At 34.6% G+C, this 24,631-nt stretch overlaps 1 protein-coding gene across 1 annotated transcript in view; it reads right to left on the bottom strand.

Moving 5' to 3' along the window:
- PALS2 (protein associated with LIN7 2, MAGUK p55 family member) overlaps positions 1 to 24,631 on the bottom strand; it is a 50,586-nt gene that overhangs the window by 797 nt on the left and 25,158 nt on the right. Inside the window, 7 exon segments of the mRNA XM_033088357.1 lie at positions 6,334 to 6,462; positions 7,729 to 7,931; positions 16,018 to 16,179; positions 17,745 to 17,813; positions 18,139 to 18,238; positions 20,134 to 20,265; positions 21,698 to 21,737. Coding sequence (XP_032944248.1) covers positions 6,334 to 6,462; positions 7,729 to 7,931; positions 16,018 to 16,179; positions 17,745 to 17,813; positions 18,139 to 18,238; positions 20,134 to 20,265; positions 21,698 to 21,737 — 835 coding nt within the window.

Below are 24,631 nucleotides of genomic sequence, written 5' to 3' on the forward strand. Positions count from 1 at the left end.
GGGGAACAAATAAGTAATGGGTTCTGCATGAACAAGTAAAGCTTTTCATAAAATTACAAGTGTTTTGAAATTTCACAACACTACACATTCTTCAAATATTTACTGAGCTCCTATAAAAGCGCCTACTATATTTCATTATCTGTGGATATAACAATGAATAAGACAGAGTGGGTTCCTACTCTAAACTGGAGGGGACAAACACAAAAACTTGCAAGTTGTAATAAGTACCATAAAAGAAACCAACCAGGAACAAAAACCATTTTAAGGGATGTACTTTAGACAGAGTGATTACAAAGACACTAAGTAAATGACATTGAAACTGAGAACTATAGCGGGAGAAAGCATTCCAGGCAAAGGAAACAGCAATGAAAAATTCAAGCGAAATGACCCTGATGTGTTTAAGATACTGAGAGATCAGAATGGACAGAGAGGAAGAGGGGGCAGCAGGTTGAGATGAACAAGGAGTAAGTCGTGGGGGACCCAGATGCCATGGAAAGACATCACTGGATTATGACGGTGACAGAGGAGATGGAAATGACACCAGAATGGAAATACATTTCGGTGATAAAAATCATCAGGATTAGCTGATAGGCTAAATGTGAAAAGTGAGGAAAATGAATGAATTAAGAATAGCTCTTGGGTTTTCAGCTTGAGTAAATGGGTGGTTGCAAAAGATGCAGAGTTGGGGAGTGGGACAGGGAGAATATGACTTTTGGGAAAAAAAATGTTTCACTTTGTACACGTTAAGTTTAATATGTCTGTGAGACATCCAAGTGGAGATGTAAAGTAAGTAGGCAACTGGTTACGCAAGTCAGAGCTCTGAGATCTGGCTTAATTCTATATAAATTAGGACTCATCAGCATAAAATGACATACATGTTTATATAAAGAAAGCATAGAGAGAACAACGGGTTCTTAAGTAGGCCTAAGGGCCACTAATACCTACATTTAATACTTTCATTGAGATAGCTAAATAAGTTTGAAACATTTATTGTAGATGTATAATCAAAACACAATTCAACTTGAAAACAATTCTTACCTATTATAGTCATTAGCAATCTGGCTTCTTAAAAAAAATCAGTTTTTTGACAATAACAATTCTGTAACAATAATTGACTACACCATATAGATGGAAGAATGATTAAAGAATCTATATATGGTTATAGAGTGATCCTCAGAAGGTAAGTGAAAAATATAAGCAGACTAATTAGCTACTTTTTATGTAAGAAATGAAGGAGAAAGGATACACATACATACTTGCTTATATTATTAAAAAATAGTGAAAATGGCTGCCCATTATGGTTGGAAAGAAACAGAGAACACAGAGAAAAGCTAAAGGTTTTGTTTTTAAGATTTACTTTGGAATTATGAAAATGTATAAAATTATATAACAAAATTACAAATGAAAAAAGAGCAACACCTAAAAATCAATAGCAAAATGAAACAAACTGTGTTTCAAGTTGATGATTTAACCACAAAGGAATTATTTCAGTGACTTTAAAATAAAATACTACCCAGTGGGATATATCCTAAGAACAATTTAGAAAAAAGTCTGAAACTTAAAACTTTTCAATAATCATATTGTTAACTGTTCCCCACTAAGAGGAACCAGAGCTTTTAAATGGCTGATTCCTGGTTTGGACCAAGAAATGTGTAAAGATAACCTGGAACAGCTTTTTGTGCCAGGAAGCGAAGAATCATCAGATTATTGGGGTTGTGTTAAAAAGACCCACAAGACAAGTTGAATAGGCTCTTACAAACTGAAGACAGGACAATTTAAACATCAAAAAGAATACTAACCGGCCTAAGTACACAGAGAGGAAGTATCCCAAGTGACTTTCAAACAGTGATTTGACTGTATATATTTAGTGGCATAAACCACAGAATTAAAAAAATAAAAACCTGGTAATCGTGTTGGTGTACTTATTCTCAGACTGCTGTGTGTGTACTGTGGGACAAAGCAAATGAGCAATTACGTGATAATTCTAACATTCCCAGTGTTTTTGAGAATTAGGATACTCAGCATAGAAGGAAGTTAAACATATAAAAGAGGTTAAATAAAATCCCTGTAATCCTCAATTTGATTGGAAAGTATCAGTATGAATTTATGATATACTTTCCCTCAAACAGAAAAGCATTGGTGTGATCAAACAATACGGTGAACATTTAAATTAAAAAAAAAAAAGATTACAGTAAAAGACACATTGCCATTAATCCCCCTCAAAATACTCCCCCCTCGCTTTGAACGCACTTATCGCATCATTCTTGCCACTTTCTGAATCAGTTCTAGAAGTCCTCTTTTGTGTCTTTAGTTGTGATCTCGTGGCTGCCTCGATCTCCTGAAGCATTTTGACTTTGGGGAAGAGCCAGAAGTCTCACGGTACCAGATCTGGTGAATAAGTTGGATGAGGACACACCGTAATGTTTTTGACAGAAATTGCCATATACCAGAAGTGATGTGTGACATGCAGCATTGTCATGATGGAGGATGATTTATGGCACACTTTAAAACACACCTTCTCTCAACCGTAGCTCACACCCTACTGACTGTACTGAACAAGTTCAAACTTGTCACACACTGTTACTAAGGTTCGATGCGCTGCTTCCCATATTGAAGATCCCTGTCTTTCCCTTGGATGCCATTCGGCAGCAGCATTCACCGTATTTTGTGATCACAATGAAAAGAATCCATGTCACACATTGCTTCTGGTATAGGGCAATTTCTGTCAAATAAAAACATGACTGTGTGTCCTCATCCATCTTATTTACTGGATCTGGAACTGTGAGACTTGCGGCTCTTCTCCAAAGTCAAAATGATTGAGATCAAAGCAGCTACGACAGCACAACTAAAGACACTCATGAAAGAGGACTTCCAGAACTGCTTCAAGAAGTGGCAAGAATGATGGGATAAGTGTTTTCGAAGCGAGAGGGAGTGTTTTGAGGGGGATTAATGGCAATGAGTCTTTTACTGTAATAATTTCTTTTTTAATTTAAACATTCACCACATTGTTTGATTATACCTCATGTACCCTAGCTCTGTCTACCTAAAATGGGAGTGTCCAAACTTTTTTCAACGTTTTTCACCAAGGGCCATATGCGGTAAAACACACAAACAGCCGGGCCACTCACTCGAGGTGAAGTACGTATTGCTTCACCTGGTTTATTTAAGTGAACTAAATATATTTTTGGAATTTGCTGTGGGCCAATAAAAAATGGATTGCGGGCCGCAGTTGGCCCACGAGCCGCAGTTTGGACAACCCTGACCTAAAAGGTGTAGCTAGAAACAATAATCGATCTTGTGACAATATGCATCCCTAATGTTATGGCCTTCAAACACCATTCATCCTAAAACGAACCAGAACTTCGTGGAGAAATAGCTGATTCTTGGCCTGGAATGAGAAATGTACGAGATGAGCCTGGACATTTGTCATACCAAATAGTAAGGAAGCCATCTGAGAACGTTAGACTCATGAAATAAGGTCAAGGGTCAACTTAAGCTCTTATTTGTCAAAGATGAGACAATTTGAGCATCGATAATAACTGCAAATAATTGTTTTACTCAGACATCAAGTAAGTTTAAACCCATAATGAAACTAAAAAAAAAAAAAAAAAAAACCAAAGAAAACAAATCTTACTTGGTCATCTGTTACCTCTGATGGCTCTTATGGAACAAAACTGACCCATAAAGGGAAAGTATCAAGCATATATCTTGACTTTCCTATAGGAACTCAACTTCAGAGTAATCAACTATTGATGAGGAAAAGTTATTTTTTAGACGCACTCTAGTTTATAAATGCAGAAAGAATTACAAGTTTCGAATATTAGCACTTTACAATCCCTAAAAAATAACTGATCCAGATCAACAAAACTTGCTAAAATCATTAGATGAGAAGCTACTGGGGAACTTGACAGATCTGGTTAACAACATCTGAACGCACTGATTAATCTGATCACAAAATGAGAGACAGCCTTTTCCTTCCTTCTTTCTTATTTATTTATTTTTTTTGTAAAAGAGAATAGTTTATTAAAAGTAAAGAGTAAAGAATCGCAGCTCTTGGAACGAGAAGGGGTCCTGACTAGGTTGCCCCGAGACAGCCTTTTTCATTTGCCTCATAATGTAACCAAATAAGAAGTACCATTTATCAAATATTCTTGAAAAAATAATTGAATCTGTATCTGATCAAGTCTTTATCAGTTTGCAGGAAAAACAAGGAATAGAAAAACGACACAATGCCAACAGAATTGGTAAAATCCAGACTATAAAACACTCTATAGGATAAATGACCCATTTTTTTGAGTAACTGAATTAAAAGATTAAAAGAGAAGGGAGGAGGAAGACAGTGAGAACTTAAGATTAAAAGAGACTAAAGGGACATCTGCTTTCAGCTGAAATGCAGTAACAGGAATCAGATTAACCCTCTTGCTTGACAACTAAAACAGACAAAATGTATGAACAACAGTTTTTAAGACATTGTACATCAGGCAATGAAAGATATCCCAGAGAGACAAGGAACAAATGAAGCTAGCCTTGTGATTGTCCCCGACCACTGGCCTGAGTGAGTTTCCAAGAGGAAAGAGTTTCCAGCGAGGCATAGCCCAAGAGGAGCCCATGGAACTCTCTCTAAGTCAGGACAGACCTGAGAGCCCAGGGAGACCAAGAGTGGCTGGACAGAATACCGGATGGAATAGCAGAGCATGGACAGAGAACTTCTTAGACTTACAAAAGGTCTCCTTCCAGCATTCAGCTGAGTACCAATCAGTACACATGTACAAATACTACAAAAGGTCTCCTTCCAGCATTCAGCTGAGTACCAATCAGTACACATGTACAAATACCAGAGGCCACCAAAGAGCCACCAGAGAGGATGCAAGGTTCCCGAGCCAGGAACAGGACCTATTCCCACAAAGCACCAGGCACCTGGGAGAATGCTCCAATGGTTTTACCTCAGTAGTGGAGAAAGAATGCCCCTAGAATGAGAACTGCTCTGGTCCTGTCTAACACATTTTAAAAGCAAGACATGAAAGGAACAAACTAGTTCTAAACAACTATGCTCACAATGTCTGGAACCCAATAAAAAATGACCAGGATTGCAAAGAAGCAGGAAAATACGACCCATAACGAGGAGCCAAGTCATTCAATCAAAACCAACCCAGAATTGGCACATATGTTAGAAATAGATGATGACATGAAAACATTTATTATAACTAAAAAGTTACGTAGAGACATGGAGCAACCCGAAAAAGAACAAAGAGGAATAACACTACTGGATTTCAAGACTCAGCTACAGTGTGGGAAGAGGTAGAGCAGAGGAGGCAGGGATTCTGAGGGGCACCAGGAAGCCTTTCGGGGTGATGGACACGTCCATTATCTTGACTGAGATGGCTGCATGGGTGTATATACAGGCCCAGACTTAACAAGTTGTACACTTTCAACGTGTAGAGTTTATTGTATGTCAATAATATATCAACTAAGCTGGGGAAAAAAAAGATTTAAAAGACACCAAGAAAATGCAATGGAGTGATCTTATTTGGATCCTGATATAAACATATCAGGATCTTGGGGAATTTCAAAGATTCCAAGATTGTATATTGATGATATTACGAAGTTACTCTAATTAATTTTTTACATGTTGATGGTATTATGGTTATGTTGAAAAAGTCTTTACCTTTTAGAAATAAATTCTAAAGTATTTATGATTGATATGATATCAAAGCTTTGCTTCAAAATAATTCAAAGAGAGGAAATGAGGAGAGGTGTAACTGAAACAAAAATGGATACACGTTATTGAAGCTAGGTGATGGATGGGTACATGGAAATTCATTTTTTACTCTTTTGTATATAAAATTTTCCATTATATGAAAAAAGAGAGAGGGCGAGCAAGAGAAAACATGTAACAGAAACTAAAATGGTCTTGGGGCCCATTTTCCTAATCAGTAAAATGAGGGGGTTGGATCAATAGGCATCTTTTTTTTTTTTTTCCTGGATATGATTTTAATATATGCGCACTTAAGAAAAAAATAGAAAATTGAGAGAAACCTAATAAATATGAGTTATAATGTAATAGGCATCTTTTAATACTAGTCCATTTCATTTACATAGGGGGAGTAAGCTTTTGTTTTAAAATAAAGTGAACAATGATTTTTAAGTAAGAACAATACTATTTCAAATCCTAACTATTAATATATCTAGTAAATGAATTGTTGTTCTATACTAGCTTAGGTAGTATGTTTATTTCATAAATGTTATTATACAGAATGAAATAGGCTCAAAAGCAAAGGACAAGGAAAGGTTTTGGGAGGAAGTGCTACTGTTAGCCCGCCCAGCGCTGCTCACCGTCAGAAGCTTGGTCGTGATGCCAGCATCCACCACAGCCTTGTGCATGGCACGTAACGTCTCTAGTTCCGGAGCAGCAATAAATACAACGTAGGGCATGAACTCAGATGTCCTCAGTACTTTCAGGGCCTGTGCAGAGGAACGATGACACACCAATTTACGTAGGATTCAAATTTGTATTCTGTTGCCCTTTAATGTATATTAAATAATCAAAGTCTACCTGCCCTCTTCCTAAGGATTACAGATGTAACTTAACACTTGCCCGACTTCTAGTCTTTTGATTCCATAGGGTATTTTCCTAAAATAGTGATCCATTAATTGTGTTCTGACCTCAGTCGCACTCCTCTTGGATGCTCTTAAACAAAAGATTGAACTCAATGATCCGAAATCATCAAGAATGATGTATCTATATAGTCACCGATACGGAGTTCAGCACAGGGAATAGAGTCAATGGAATTGTAATAGATATGTATGGTGTTGGGGGGCAGTAGATTGGGGGAGGAGGGTTATCACTTTGTGGGGGGTGAAATGTCTGGCTATTGCATTATTTTGTGTACCTGAAACTTAAAAAAAAGTTAATTGTAGAATTCTGCTGTTAATATTGAGAACACTAGTGTCTATTAATTGGAGAGTAGTTATATAAATTAATATACATCCATACTATGAAATGCTATGCAGCAATTACAAAGAATAAAAAAAGCTCTATGGTAACTGACATGAATAGATTTTCAAGAAATACTGTTTAATGAAAAAAAGCTAAAGAATTTACATAGATCTTTTTCCATTTATGTAAAAAAGAAACAAAAATAGAAAACCCATTACATTATACATGTATATGTATTATATATATATATATATAATACATATACATATACATATATATATATATTTTAACTTAAGGCATACTAAAAAGACAGAAAGATACATCCCAAACTATCAATCAGAATTATCTCTAAGTAGGGAAAGTGAGGTTGGGTTAAATGTGGAGCGGTGGGAAGGGGTCAGTGAAAGACATGGAATAAAGACGAAATGAATCGTGTGTGTGTGTGTGTGTGTGTGTGTATGTGTATTGGGTGGGAAGGGATGCAACTTCAAATTTTTATTCTTGATATTGTAGCCTTATTTAAATTTAAAAATTAACATTTCCTAACACATGCATTTATATACTACTTGAGCAAGTAAATAAATACTGAACTTCTATCAAGTTTCTATTGCTATCCAAGCCTCTGTTGGCTAACTGATCAGAGATTTATTAACTAGTGAATGCATAATAAGGTTCTCTATCACCAACAGGTAATAGGGAAAGAGCCACCTTCACAATCTCAAAACAAAAGAAAACAAAAACTCCATAAGAACTAAAATTTAAAACACAGCACTAGAATCCATGCAGCTTACTTGAGGGTTGACATCCAAAATGCAAGTCCGTCCAGTTTGGACAACTTCAAGAATAGAATCAATCTTGGTACCATAGAGATTTCCTTCATATTCTCCATGTTCCAAATATTTTCCAGCTTTAATATCTGCTTCCATCTCAGATCGTGACATGAATTTATATGCCTGACCATCTTTTTCATCTTCCCTTGGTTTCCGTGAAGTAACTAAATGTGAGAATTTGTACAAAGAGAATGCAGGGTATTAGAAAATAGACTAAAATGAACAGGGTAGCTTCAGATTTTTCATTTTAGGGCAGGGGTTGGCAAACTATGGCCTATGGCCAAATCTGGCCTGCTTCTTATTTTTGTAAAAAAGTTTTATTGGACCACAGCTACTCTCATTCCTTTTATCATCTATGGTTTCATTTGGTCTGTAATACCGGTGGAGTAGCTGCAACAGAGATTAGATGGCCTGCAAAGCCTAAAATATTTACTATGTGGCTCCTAAATAAAATAGTTGGCTGACCCCTGATCTACAGGAATGTTTTAAGAGCTAGTCCCCAGTATACAATTTGTCTCCCAAAACTGTGCATTATAAGGTCATTTTGAAACTCAAAATATTACGTAGAAGTAGAGTCCTACATTTAAATTCTTAATTATGGTGAATCCCAACAAGTGTGAGGTAAATTGCAAATGAGCATCTTTTCTAGCTGACCAGTACTTCCCTTCTTAAGGAATATCAATTATACCCTTTCTTTATACTTTAACATTTTGTAATTGAGGGCCCAGCAAGTGAGCAAAGCTCTCCTATTCTTAGTATTTTCTGAAGTGTAGTTTCACACACAAGTTATCTATCCTTTATCTCATCTCAACACCAAACCTTTCATTTAGCTTCCAGCTTACTGATATTCCCAACCATTAATTTTTCACTTTAGTGGTGGAGCTAGCTATCTCAAAGTTATTACAGTCTATTAACTTTCTCTACTCTGACCTGAGGTGTATACTCTTTCTGAGAGAATGAGAATGAATAGACCAAGTCAAAATTTAGGAGATCCTTTTGTCTGATATTTTAGAGCTCTAAGTATGGCCAGAGACTTACAACTCCTCTACAAGTTGGGCCTTGCTAGGAATGGACTATTACCACCTTTCAAACTTTTGCAAAAGTGCAGAGTTAGATCCTCTCTGCCAGCTGATTAATACTAGCTGGGAAGAAGGGAGGTAATTTGTGTGTGTATGTTATTTTCAAGTTTAGCCTTAATCTGAGTTTGGCTGGATCAGATATAAAAACGTATCCAATTTCTAATCGAGTACTTCTGCATACAGAATATCTGATGAAATCATTAAACATATACAATTAAAATGAGGAAGTAATCAGATCAAAAGTAGATAGTATTTTGACTATTTGTGATAAGCATAACACATCAGGAAAACTTTTATGAGAACAAAATGAACTTCAAACTCAAGCTCAGTAATAAGGGTGTAATCCTAGACGAGACCATTATGGGCAACAGGACTCCCTTTTTCCCGTTGTTTCTGGCTCAGCCTTGAAGGTGATCATCCCAGACCACTGTGCAGAGCATTTATAAAGTACCTTAAAGATCTTCAAGATGCGGTGACATTTCATAGTAAAAAATGTGTGATCTCGAAGGTTTCTAGAATTATTCAACAAAGGTGTTCTGATAAAATTTCTAAGGCAATTTTAAACTCCCCAGATAGACATATACTAGAACTTGGCTCAGTATCTGTGAATATAATTTTAGAAGAGTACTATTTTTTGGTGAAGCTCTGTGGTAAAACCACATATGGGATTGTGCTGCTTGAAATAAATACACATGTATAGGCACACTACTGCCCCACTGGCATCTCAACATGCCGAGAGAATCTTCATTCTTGGTGAAATGTCTTTAGTTTACAAGAGAACTTTAACTACAAACTCATTCCCTAGTGAACACTCAAAAATGAAATCTATATTTTTGCCACATATTTAAGCCCATTTTCATTTCCAGAACAGAGAAACTGGAACAGGGTAGCTTGATTACAACTGATTTCTTAGGCTTACGTGCTAAGCAACTAAGTAATGTGATCTCTTGGGAGTATAATTTTTGTGATTGATAGGCAAAATTTTAGCAGCTCCTCAAATAATGAAGAAACAATAAAAAAAGTAACATTTTATTTGTTGGTCTCAAGATGTCAATGTTAAAGGGAAAACAGGATTCATAAGGTAGCTTATCCCTGTGGATTACCAATGTTTTTCTATTTTATTTCAGGATCATTTTATAAAGAAAGTTAAATCAATTTAATACAATGCCAGCATTTAAGTCCTTCCTTATAAGACTTCTCCGTCTATACAACCTGACAATGTGTAACACAATCTCTTGTATCAGAAATTAGGCAAGCTTGTCACACTTTATCAGTGTTTCTTTCTTTGTTGATTCTGAGGCTTAAGAAAAGCTAGATACCATAGAAATGCAAACGATTTATGCAAAATGTAAAAGTGACTTGATGATTGGATATACGTAAATCTTTCTACATAAAATTTCAGATTTGAATCTTTACCAATACTGAGTCTGTTGAAAGGTAAAATAGTATATCTTTCTGGAAATTAATTTGGTACTAAGAAATCAATAAATTTATATATATTATATATATATATATATATATATATATAATATATATATATATATCTCCTTTGGTGTAATAATTTTACACCAGAGATTTGTGTATACGTACTATGTCATCTCCTTACTTGTAACAAAAATAACCACCTAAATCATATAAATGAATTAACAATAGTAATCATTAAAGCATAGTATACTTATATGCTGGAACATTAAGAAGCTATAAAGATTAATTTTTAAGGGTTTTAAAATCATAGTAAAATATACATAACATAAAATTTATCATTTTAACCATTTTTAAGTGTTTTAAGTGTTATAATTCTTTGTCAACACTTGTTATAACATCGATGTTTTTAAGGTTCATCGATGTTATAACATGGATCGTTATTTTATATATATAATTGTTATTATATTGTTATTTTATTGTTATTTGATTGTATATTATTATTGTTATTTTATATATATAATACCATCCTAATGGATACGTAGTGGTACATCACTGAGACTCCGATTTGTACTTCCCTAATATTAGTGATGTTCAGCATCTGTCCATGTGCTTATTGGCCATTTATATGTCTTTGCAGAAATGTCTATTCAAGTTCTTTGCCCATTTTGAATTGGTTTGTTTCTTCTTTTGTTGAGTTGTAGAGTTAACATTTACAAAAAACAGAGTAATGATTTGTGAGAAAAAGCTCATGATATAATAATGTCCATTCATTCAAAATATTTATTGGATTGATACTCTGTGCCTGACCCTGTTCTAGACGCTGGGTCCACAGAAGTACAAGGGACAGACAAGCTCTCTGTTCTCAGGGGACATATTCTTGAGCATGAAGATAGGTGAACAGTCAAATAACAGATAAGAATTTAAGTGCTAACATACAAGCACTAGATATTGGGGAGGCTACTTTAGAATGAATGATCAGTGAAGGCCTCTGAGAAAATGAGACCTGAATAAAAAGTAAAATGCAGGCATGTGAACATCTGGGAGGCAGAGTGCTCCAGACTGAGAGACCAACAAAGACAAAAAGGTGTGAATGGTAAGTGTGAGGAATGTGAAGAAATGATCAGTGTATTAAGTAAGGAAAAAAGCATGCACATTTTATATGAATAATATGATTACAGTTTTGTCATTTGAAGTTATTTCAATTGTTTTCTTTATATTTATAAACAGAATGTTGAATGACACTTTTCTTGCAGTCTCACAATTTCCTTCAAGTCCCAAGTAGGTGCTAGAATGCCAAAAATCTACAGCCTCCTCTTTCAGAGTTTACCAAAAAGCAGACAGCTTAATCCTGGGATCATTTACCTGACCACCTACCTCTATCTTATGTATACTCAAAAAGGAGTCACTGAGTTAATGTGTCACAGGTTTGGAGGTAATGCTTTGTTTTCTTTTTCTCCTTACCCCATGGAAAAATGATTCTCTCTGGAGAATTCTGAAAGGCCATGATGATATGTCAGTGAGGTGGCCTGTACTTTCAGTATTTGGCAAAGCAAGAATGCGTTTCCTGGGGAAGGCGGGGGGTGGTGGTGGTGGTGTGTGTGTGTTTCTAAAGATATACTGGCTTGAGCTGTTCTTAAGGTATCCTGCATAGAAAGATAGTATGAAGGGTAGAGAATCATGTAAAAGAGAATATGAAGTATGGTATTGGAGCTTGGAGTGGGTCTCTAGGGGACAGCTGGAGATCATAGTATTCTTGCCAAGGAACTGCAAAGTATGGAGTTCTCTACAGAGTCTCCAATGAATCTGCAAGTAAGGCCTCACTGAAGAGACAGTACTTGGACATTTGTGACATAATGGACTCCATTCTCTAACAGGCAAGATTACATGATAGCACTTTATCCCTTTCCCTTGAACTCCCACTTCTTTCTGCCCTGACCTTGAGAAACCAGAGATGCAGACCAAGATGTAAAGGGAGAGTCATAAAACAAACTATACCCTTCCCTTTACAGTGCTAAGTCAGGAATGAGCTATGGGGAAGGGAAAAACATGAGCTATGGGGAAGGGATGCTCACTGGAGGTTCTAAGTGAGGGCAATGGCATCAAAAAGATTAAAATACTTAGAAATAAATTTGACAAAAGAAGCATAAGACTTGTACATTGAAAACGACAATATAATTGAAAGAAATTAAAGAAGGTCTAAATCAATGGCAAGTCATCTCATGTTCATGAGCTGGACCCCTTCAAGTTAACAAAATGGCAATACTCCCCCAACTGATCTACAGATTTAACACAATCCCTGTCAAAATCCTAGCTGCCTTTTCTGCAGGGGTGGAAAACTTATATTATAATTTACATAGAAATGCCAGGGACCCAGAATAGCCAAAAAAATCTTGAAAAAGAACAAATTTGGAAGGTTCACAATTTCTGATTTCAAAATTACCAGAATGCAGTAATCAATGCAATGCAGAGTAGGCACAAGGATAGACATATAGGCTAATGAAATACAGAGTCCATACATAAATCTTCATATTTACTTTTGACCAGGGTGGCAGGGCAATTCAATGGAGAAAAGAACAGTCTTTCAATAAACTGTGCTGGGACAACTGGATATCTGCAAGCAAAAGAATGAGGTTGAACCCTCTTCTCAGTTTTTCGCAAAAATTAACTCAAAATTGATCATAAATCTAAGTATAAGAACTAGTGCTATAAAATTCTTTGAAGAAAGTATAAAAATTTCGTGACCTCAGATTAAGCAAAGCCTTCTTAGGTATGATACAAAAAGCATGAGTCACAAAATAAAAAGATATGTAATGCTGAACTTTATAAAATGAAAAAGTTTTGTACAAAGCACACTATCAAGAAAATTAAAAAAATCCCTACAGAATGGGAGAAAATATTTGTAATCATATATCTGAAAAGAGATTTGTATCCAAAATATAAAAAGAACTCCTCTTAACAACAACAAAAACACAACCCAATTGAAAAATGGACAATTCATCTGAATAGACATTTATCCAAAGATCAACAAATGGCCAATAAAATAAATGAAAAGTTGCCCAACATTGTTAGCCACTAGGGAAATGCAAATTAGAACCACAATGAGATACAATTTCACATCTACTAAGATAACTATAATCAAAAAGTCAGATGACAGATGCTGAGGATGTAGAGAAACTGGAACCTTCATTCATTGCTGGGAGTGTAAATAGTACTGCCACAGCAGAAAACAATGTGGCAGTTTCTCAAAAAGTTAAACACAGAGTCACTATGTGACCTACCAATTCCATTCCTAGGTATATAGCTGAGAAAAATCAAACAGGTATGTCCACATAAATACCTGTAAACAAATGTTAATAGCAGCATTATTCACAATAGCTCAAAAAAATAGAGCTCTCCAAATGTCCGTCACCAGATGAACAGATAAAAAATGTGATGTAGCCATAAAATGGAATAGCATTTAACAATAAAAAGAAACTAAGTACCAATACCTGCAAAAACATGGATGAACCTTGAAAAATTATATTAAATAAAGTCTATCACAAAAGACCACATATTGTATAATCACATTCCTGTGAAATGTCCAGATAGGCCAATTTATTGTGACAGAAAGCCCACTGATCATCAGCATACACTATGAGTTAAAAAAGATGCACAGAAGGCACATCATTATATTCAATTCCAAAAAACTGAAAAACAACAAAATAAAACAAAAGACCCTGAATATCTGTGAAAGAAAAAAAATCAGGTCATGTATGAAATAACAAAAATTAGAACAGCATTGAACTTCCTAATAGAACTGGATTCAAGAGTAACATCTTTTGAGTTTTAGAATCTAGAATGTCTATTCTCAGTGAAATAATCAACTATAGGGCAGAAAATATACATCGTCAAATACAAAGATGCAGAAGTTACATCATACACACCATTTCTTGTGAAGTAACAAGAAGATGTGCCAAGCAAAACAAGGCAATAAACTAAGAAAGATAATGAGATCCTGGAACACCAGCTTCACCCCAGGACAGCAACCAGGGGAAGCTCTGTGTTAACGGCGTGCGACCAGAATGGAGAGCATGCTGTCCTCACTGGAGCAGGAAGGCAGGTTCTGAGACAGAGGTCTCCAATAAAAAAACACGACTTAATGGATCAGTGAGCCTTTGGTTTAAAACAAAACTATACACATATACACATAAAATCAAGGTAAAGAGGGGAAGAAAAAAGATGTCTAGTGATTGCTGGGTCGGGGAAGAGGCTGTTGAAAATAAAATTGAATTAACTGCAACTAGAGCTCTCTCTATAGCTATCTCTATATTGGGAGGACAGACAAGAAGTCAGTAAATAAGGTCTACATGGGATAAAGCAAGAAACAGCGGGATGAAGACATTATTAAGAAATATGTAATACTACCAAAAGTAGCCAAAAGAATGAAAAGTGACTATTTCTGGTAAGTAGACCAGAGGTGGGGTAGAGGAAGACTGGGGGTTATTTCTTACATTACATGTCTTTAAGAGCTACTTGATTAAAATACTGGATATGTATTAATTTGCAAAAAATGAAAAATAAAATACTTAAAATACTTTGAGCACAGTGAGGTTTTATAACTCCTTAACTAGGATTTGTCTGAATTTAGTGATTTATAGTGTCTACAATGGTATCCAAAGCCGTATCCTGAAGGGATTACAAATAGCACATGGGGGCAATGATAAGGCTATTCCCCCAACCAGCCCCTAACAATTTTAGCAATAAGATTAGTCACTGAGAATTAAACCTCAAAACATACTGGGTGAAAGCAGAGAAACTCAAAAATTCATCTAAAAGAGATGGAATGACATTAGGCTAAAATTTGACACAGAACAGCTTACATTTATTAATATACCTAAAGAAATACTGTGTTAACCAAAGAGGGGCCTGGTCAACAATAGGAGCACAGAAAGGGGAGCTATAACGGCAACACTGGCTTGTCTCCTGCATTGTTTAGGGGACAGAGCATGCAAGTTCCCACAAATAAAGGTACATGCATCCTCAGAGTAAGACAAATGTGTATTAGTCCTGATAACAAGTCAGGGATATCATCTAACTCCTTGATCTAATTCCATTCTCATCAAGCATTCTTCCAACAGCATTACTGAACTTTTCATATAAATATGCAAATAGGGAAAGAATGCAAAGATCATAAAATGAATATTTGGTTCACTTAATGGTTACACTTCCCATCAGTATCATTTTATTTTCTGTATCAATCTTTGTGACCTTAATTAATGCTGCCTGCTCTGGAAGATGAATTGCTCTTGATGTGCTATCAAAACTCAGGTTTATGACCTTGCAGGACTGAGAGCTACAAGCCAAATCACATAAATTCACTAAGGGACTGCCACACTGGGAAGTGTCTGAGGATTCAGCACTTTCTCCCTTTTCTTTACACTAAATTGGGTGAAAAATACAACTTTTCAGATAGACAGCAGATGCGAAAGAAAATACCAAATTGACGCTGATTTTGCCACAACTCTTAATGCTTGCATTTAACTAACATTTCTGGACTAAAAAGTTTGGAGAAGCAATTGCTACCAGGCAGTACGCCAACAGGGCAAGAGTGCTATTTCAAGGTAGCTGTAGTCACTGAATTTTTCAGTATCTTCTACTTGTTCGTTTTCACTGACATAATATTTGGGAATAAAAATATTAATAATCTGCCCCCACTACACTTTCCTGCCAATTAAATAGCAAGGAAAACACACACAAAAAAACTTACATGGCACTGTAGTTCCAAATCTAGTGGGATTCAACACTATGAACCTGTTTTTCAAGCTCCTTCGTCCCACACCTTGAGCTCCTATCAATACTAATGTCTTTCTCTGGAAGGGAGGCATTTTGGCTACCTCCTCATATATTTGTATTTCATGACGATCAAATTCTAAATGGAAAAGGAAATGGAAAACATCATATTTGGTTATCTTTTGTATGGATGAAAAACCTCTGCTCTTCTGTTCAGTAATGGCTTAGGTGTCTTAATAGTTAAAACATCATTTGAATTGTACTCAGTACAGATTTGTTTTTACATATTTGATAAAGTACAATAAACTATTTTATATTTTGATTGAAGCATCTGCTTCCATCCATTTGCCCTTAAAAATGTGTCTAGCCAAGCTAGGAAAGTGCCTGTGCTTTATCCTTATCAGACAGTCTATCTGTTAAAATCCCTTTCTTATCAATTCATCAGAATTCCTTTAATATAAATAATCAAATCACAAATGGTTTATCTAATTTTATCGCTAAAAAGTGTGCATCAAATATGGAGGAAAGCAGTATCCAGAACATGGCTGCTTAAATAAGTTCCATGAATGAGTATGTCCTTCCAGTGACATAAATGAATAAATACTGTCTGGTGATTCTGCAAATAGTGTGTTTAATAAAGATTAACAGTTTGATTAATAAAATGTATATAGACAATATACTGACATTTAAATATTAAGATTCTGAATTTCTGTATAAAATAAAATATAGGATCCAAATTATTTTCAGTAGAAACACATTCCAAAATTATAATCTTAGTCAATGGGAAAGTTATGAATTTTCTATTTTGCAATAAAGTTTTAAGGACATATATATAATGAATAATAAGGCCAAAGTGAATTTGAAATATATTGCCTGTTATTCTGGCTATAACTCTCTATTTCTTCCTTCGGTTATTATTTTAACAGCAACTCTTTCTTTGCACAATTTCTCCACAATACATTAAACTAATATTAAGGGAGAGTCTATTTTCTCATTATTATATAACATTATATTATTTCCTTTATTGTATGCTATTTATTTTATTACCAGTAGAGGCAGCTCTGAAGTCAAGACAGTACTTTAAAACTGTCAATTCCTTTGAGTAAACCTCCAGAGCCTTCTAATTCAGACAGCTGCATTTCACTCCTATCAGCCTCTATAACTGAAAAGAATAACTATAGTAGTTGTTATATTTATCTTTGTTTAAGGCTAAAAGATTTAAGAAAGAATTCTATTGGATCAGACTAAGACTTATATGGTCCAGTACTATTTCTCCCAACGTACTGTGGACGATGTTATGGCAGAATATATAGCTGCCCTTAATCGTAACTCTTTTAATATCTTCATAAAGGCATTTTGCTCTTTAGAAATGACATAAATTACTATCAAAGTTCTCTGAACAAATAGTTCCAATTATAACATTGCCCCTTCATTAATACAAGCATATATCCTAACCAATTAATTTTATTGTAAACTATATTCATAAAATAAAGCATACTGGTGAGAGTATAAGTATATACAATACCAGAATTTAAATAATGTCTTCATATTATATTTTACCATGCATTCACGTGCCAACCCCTTGCAATTTGGTACTAATCTGAATTACATTCATGTAAAATTGTACCTGTAGAGTTTATGTCACACCGATTAACAGTATAAAGCTACTTCACTCAGACTTCTCCAAAAGTATTTCAAACATACCTGCATTTCTGGTTGTGAGATACATCATCTTTTTCTTTTTTTTGCTACTTATGGTTCCACAGAAAGGTCCTGAAGGATGACAAGGAAAATGTAACTTAAACATCATATAAAAATATGATAAAAGTGCCCTGTGGTGTTCTGTAGGGGTGGGAGAATTGCCCTCCCAGTGTTGGATCCTACAAAGCAGAAGGGAGCAGCTGAACTACTGAATTCTGATACCATCCCAGCAGGTGGCGGAGAGGGATCGAAATGTTTTGAGAGGGATATGATAAAGCAGATGGGAGGGATTAATTCTAGACATATTTTAAATAAATTCATTTGCTAATTCAGATGAAAGAGGCAAAGAAAGATGGCCACAAAGGACTACTGTTACTTATTGTGTGGAGCTCATCACCTGAATTGTCCCAGTCTCTTCTAACAAATGCCTTTCTCTTCTCTTCCAGGAACTGGCTTGGAATGAGACCAGCGCTTCCTCCCTCTTTTACATGGCTAGCCTAGAATCAAATTAATGAATTGTATATCTCAGTGACCAAAATTTGAGACCATAATCTAAAAAGTAGGACAAGCAGTAGTCAGTAAAAAAAAATATATATTTATATATATATATATATCACATTTGCTCTTAAAAACTGACCTTGAGATTTAAATCCATGGCATTGTCAAGTTAAGATATTTAAACACTTTAGCACTGAGGAATCAACTGGCATCTAATCAATCCACCATCTGGTAGGGAAATTTGGGAACCAAAATACGAAAGAAGACAGGCTCTTTTAACTTACTAAAACTTTTTATTTACAATACTAAGTTAGTCAAAGAATGGAAAGGAATAAATGCTATTTTACGTGTTCACAGAACATTTCATCTAGCATCCTTTAGTAAGGTTTTTATTATCAGACTTAATCCTAACATGTCGATACCTCCTGAGGCCGAATCAAAGAAAAAGACAACAGTGGGAAAACAGAGGAGTTTAATTCATGCTCCCAGGAATCTGAATACCTGAGAGGTAGTAAGTTTAAAATAGGTAAAACTTCACCTACTGTCAAGAAACCAACTTTTGAAATAAAATCTAAAGAAGTGTGATACTAGAATAATGGCTGGAGAACTGGTTGCTAATGGCTTATCCCATAAAGTTAGTGACTTTATCCTTATAGCTAGCATAAAAAAATTTGGTATATCTTTAGCAATTAAAATCCTGAAAAACGGAATTAAAATAATAGACCACAGATTGCAGGAAGAAACTGAGATAATGATGACAGGATTAGAAAAAGTAGAGATGGCATTCACAGAAAGAGGAAAAAGAAAAAAATGGGCAAGTTCTAGATAGGAAACAGAAAGCAGATTTATTTTTTTGATGAGCATTCTAAGAAACTCTGTGGAAACCTCTTGAAATTATGAATTTTAGATAATTTACTCATTTCTTAGTTATTTCATTACACAGTGCACTTATACATGCACTTAATTTAAATTTAAGGACACATTAGAAGATTGTTCTCATTCTTGTAATTCATTCGCCTTTAGAAGTCAATATAACTTATTAGAGCTAATGTGAGTTGCTGATATCTGTTTAATTTAGAGTTCAGTGCTAGGTCCTGGGTCCTTTTCTCTCACAGCTTGTTCTTTAACGAGACTCTCACAGGCTCTGACAGTTTAAGGGGTTTTTGGACTTTCTGATTTGTCAGTTTCTCCAATTCTGAATACTGTGGTGGTTAGCTGATGTAAATAATGACAAACAGACAGACATTACTGCTGCTAGAGATTTCTGAAAGCTGTATTAGGGAAAAGGAAAAAGAACATTATTACAAAGATCTGGAAAATGGAGGGGAGGGGAGAATACAGTGGTAACACACATCCCTTTCCATATAGTACACAGATTGCAATCCACGACCAAAACCAACAGTGATGGTAAAGCAAACCTTCATTTCTCAATAACTGAGAAGAGGTGGGCAAATAGATTTAATAGCTTAAGGAATTATGTTTCGTTTGCCATGAGTGTATACAGAGACAGAGGAAACAAGACAAAGACTACTATAACCACAATGACAGACTCCTCATTGAAACAAACAAAACGGACACTGAAAAGGGCTGACCCCAATGGAGTTGTTCTTGACCAATTCTATGTCCTACTGCAATCACCCACGTGGAAGAACCAATTGCTCTAATCCCTAAACCAACAGGCTAGTTAATTCTGCATTCATTAACAGCTACACACAAATTCCCTCCCAATTTGGTCTTCTGTCCACAAAATTAGCAGCCATGAAGCAAGAGCTGTTCACGCAGGAAAATCATTGGAACAAATGCTAATACCTTCTTCCTGAATATTTTAGATATTGGCCAGATATAAGATTGAAAATAAAAAAGTAGTTGAGAAAATTCTGAGAAGCATACTAACCTGCCACCAGTTTGGATCTTCTCTGTTTACGATCTGAAGAATTTCTCCTTTTGAAAACTTCAATCCTGCTTCTTTGCAAGGTATCAGGTTATCATTGTACGGATTATAATCAAAATGACATTTCACAAATACCTAAAATACACAGCACAATTAAAAATACTACAGATGTATCATTTGTCACTGGAATTTTGAAATCTTTTCCAAACCACTGATTTTATTGTAATTGACAAATGCAGTTAGTACTTCAACTTAGGAACTTCTCTCTCTCAAATAAAAATTAAATTTTTAGAACATTAATAATTTGGTCTCAGAAAAAGAAAATATGAAATAAACATTAGTAGCACATTAAAATTTAATTTCTATTTTAACTTCTCATTTCAAATCCACAGAGTTTGATTATCATTTTATTCCATCATCCTTAAACTTACCCCCAAAGCTTCACACGATTTTCCAACCAACACTGCATAATTTTTATGCAAGTAAGTGATACTTTCTAATTAACACCCTGAGACAATATATGTAGTTGATTTAAGGCATATATTTCAGATATATTACGACTGTTTGAAAGGGCCCTGAAACCAAAATTAAATAAAAGTTCATGTTGAAGTCAGACCTCAAATATATTTAGTAACCTTAAAAAAATTAAAAGCCCAATTTTCATCCCGGGTAATGGTATTTTTTTATATCACACAGACTTACACTGGCCAAAACTAGTGTGGAAAATACTTTTCTGGAATCATTTTGCTCTAATTTAAATGATCAGCAGGCATTAAATTAATTGTAAGACAAATACTAAAAAAGTCTTGAAACTATTACCAATTTAAATTTATTCAACTATATAAATCTTATAAATAAAAGTATGTCAGTTACCAGTTAGTTATGATCTACAATATCTAGAATATTTTGCTTATTGACTTTAATTTGAATTCTAATTAAGTTAAGCATTTTCAGTATTTGATGGCAAGTTCTGACTAATTCTTAAAACAAACTATTTTCATACATATTTATAGAAATTCAAATGTTATCTTCTAAAGAACTGACTTAGCATTTAACAAGCAGGAAAGTATATAATTAGTTAATGTTATTTTTCTATTTGTTTATCATACTTCTATAAATAAAACTACACAAAATATTCAAATAGTGTAAGTAGATACATTATATTATTAGTGTAGAAAAATGCAATGTGATGGATGCATATTAAAATAATTTAAAAATAATTTGGGAACATCGGACAAAATTTTAGTTATTTACAATTAGATGATTTTGATAGAAAGCATTCAAAATATTTTTATAACTTTGGAAAAGCCAAATATTAATGCTTAAAAAAGTCAGTAAGCCCCTAATTTGTTTCAATACACTATTTTAGAAATATCTAAAAAGCAAGCATACAGACAATATTAAGACTGCCTAAAATGTGACAATTGGCTAACTTGACAATGGCATGCAGCTCAATGTTTTGGCAACAGGAAAACCCCAAAATGATTAAGTTTAATCCAGGTAAATTTAGTTTGCTGATCAGACAGAAATACAGAGTACCAGAGACTGGCATGGAATGACATCATACCTGATGGATGTGTGCTGGATGCCTCTCCATATTGATGCAACTCTAAAAATATATTTTTCATTGCATAAATAAAGCCAGGCTTTAAAATGATAATAAATTAACAAAATATAAACAAACTACTGGCCCATTTTATTACTTCACTCATTTGATAAAGCAATTACTTCCCTAAATAATTGACCATAGGTTATAAGATCTGAAAATTATAAATGATAAAAGTAAAAAGTGAGAGGTATTTGAAATGAGGCAGAGAAAAAGAATAGGCATGCAAAGTTGTAAAAATACTTGGATACTCCTTACTTCTCAAGAAAACTGCACTGAATGAATAATAAGAGCATCCTGTCATCTAACCATGAATATGCCTGTCATTCTTATCTGTGGGACTGAATATGTTTTGTAACGATAAAGCTCAGACTTTGAGTTAGTCCAAATTTCAAATATTCATTCCCCTATTCTCATCAGATTGTTCTGGAAATGTCATTATTTGTGGAACAAAACCATATTTTTCAAATGTAAAAGATTTCTAAAAGGAACAATTTTTATTTTTTCATTTATCAAATTAATTTTGGAACATTACTCCCATGCTCAAAAACTCAGATTAAACTGGTTTTACTTAAAAATTTATCTGAAAACTGAATGAACCCAACCTTTCTGTAATGACCTTAAATCATTAGAGATTTGAATAGATTAAGTGTAATTATATTTTAAGTGCATTTTAAAAAGTGTTTCAGTAATACGCTATAGATGTTAAGTCTTCATTTGTTATTAAGAAGCTACTAAGCACAACCTGCTAAAATATTTCAATCTCATATTCTTATCATTAAAAAAAGAACCAAATAACCAACAATTTAAAGTAGATGGAAGAGAGAAAAGGAAGTACAAATGCCTTTTAAACCTGGAAGGAGATATTCAACCTCACTCAGGGTAGAAATACAAATTAAAACTATATTATGATAACATTTTCTTTCTGTCAGATTAGCAGAAATCCAAATATTTGATATTCTTTGGCTGGGACTATGGGCCAATACTCACTTTCCAAACAGGTTGGTGCAAGAACTGGTTCAATCCTCTGGGAGGATAATCCGGCAACAGCTATTAAGATTAAAAATGCAAAAACTTTCTCACCTAGCAATCCCCCTCTGGGAAAGTATTCAATAGCAATGTTACTCAGACATATGCAAAATGACTTATGTAGATAGAAGACTATTAACTATTTAATTATTCCTAATCAGAAAAGATTGGAAGCAACTAATTGTTTAATAATAGGGAACTGGTTAAACAAATAATGGTAAATCTATGTAATATAACACTATATAGATGTTAAGAAAAGAGGGAGGGGTGTATTTCAAGAGGTAGACTATGTATACCAAAAAGGAAAGATCCACAAGATAAAGGTGGTGAAATGAAAAAAACAAAGGTTCAGAATGTATATGCTTGTGTAACCTTTTCATAAAAAAGGAGGTGGAAGGAGAAAAAGAATATACAATTTTCACTTACTTGCCTATGAATAGAGATTCTGGAAAGATAAACTAATAGCATGATATCTTATGGGGGAAGTGGGGACCAGAATGGTAGAGGATTAGGAGGGAGGTTTCAACTGAATATAAATTTATTATTTCTTGAATTTTTAACCATGGGAATGATAAACCTATTGAACAATTAAATGTTTATGGTAATACAAGTAAAGATAAAATGACTCCCACTTCTGACTAAGATGAAGTAACAAGGATCCTCCAACCTGAAACTAAAACACTAGACAAAATCTACGAAACATTTTTCAAGACACCAGACAAAGTGATTCCTAAAAAGTGGAAACAAACACGATGAGCTATACAATTGCTCCAGCTAACTGTACAGAGAAAGTTTCCAGGTTCCAACTTGGGAAGGGAGAATCTGGTGGAGTCTGGTGGTTTCCAAGTTGAAAAGATGAGCTGGGAGACTAGTGATATCAAGGTGGCTACAGTGCACAGAACAGAATATCAGTGAGGAAAGGGATGCACAGAGGAAGGGCTTGAGAATTGCAGAGGATTCACTCTGGTCTTCAGCTAAGTACTGATCAATACATGTGTTATAGGGACACTATCCAAGGCTAAGTAAAAAAACAGCGTTACAGGGAATGATATCAGGTCATACAGGATCAGTAAGAGTCTCTGTTTTCACCAGGATGAGTGGAAAAACCTCGTAATTCATAAGGCATTGAGTATTCAGAAGGGTTATACCGTACACTCAATCCTGCTCTGGTTGCACCTAATAAAGTCTAAAAATCAAGATATGAAAGGATCAATCTGCTCCTAAGTAACATAAGTATACTAGAGCAAAGCTTAAGAATATTTCTAAGAATACAAAAATATCCAGTACTCAACAAAGTAAAATTCATGATGTCTGGCTTCCTATCAAAAATGACCAGGCAAACAAATAAGCAGGAAAATAACCTAAAACGTGGAGAAAAATCAATCAAGAGTGATCCAGAAATGACAGATATGATGGAATTAGTAGACAAGAACACTAGTTATTTTTAACTTTACATATTGTATTCATATGTTCAAGAAGCTAGAAAAAAGGATTCTACATGTTAGGTAGAAACACAGCAGATATAAAAGACTCAATTCAAATTTCTAGAAATAAAACCAAAAATGTCTGAAATGAACAGTACAAAAGATGTCATTAACAGCAGATGAGACATTGCAGAAGAAAAGATTAATAAACTTGAAGACATAGCCACAGACACTATACAACATGAAAAACTGGGAGAAAACAAGACTGAAATAAATGAATAGCATTATCAGTGAGCTATGGGACAACTTCAATATACTAATTCTAATATACTTGTAACTGGTGTCACCAAAGGACAGGAGAAACAGAGGAATAGAAAAGAATATATATTTGAAGAAGTAACAGTGAAAAATTTTCCAAATTTAATGAAGGAAATAGTCTATA

This window comes from Rhinolophus ferrumequinum, chromosome 20 (genome assembly GCF_004115265.2).
Source record: "Rhinolophus ferrumequinum isolate MPI-CBG mRhiFer1 chromosome 20, mRhiFer1_v1.p, whole genome shotgun sequence".
Taxonomy (NCBI): domain Eukaryota; kingdom Metazoa; phylum Chordata; class Mammalia; order Chiroptera; family Rhinolophidae; genus Rhinolophus; species Rhinolophus ferrumequinum.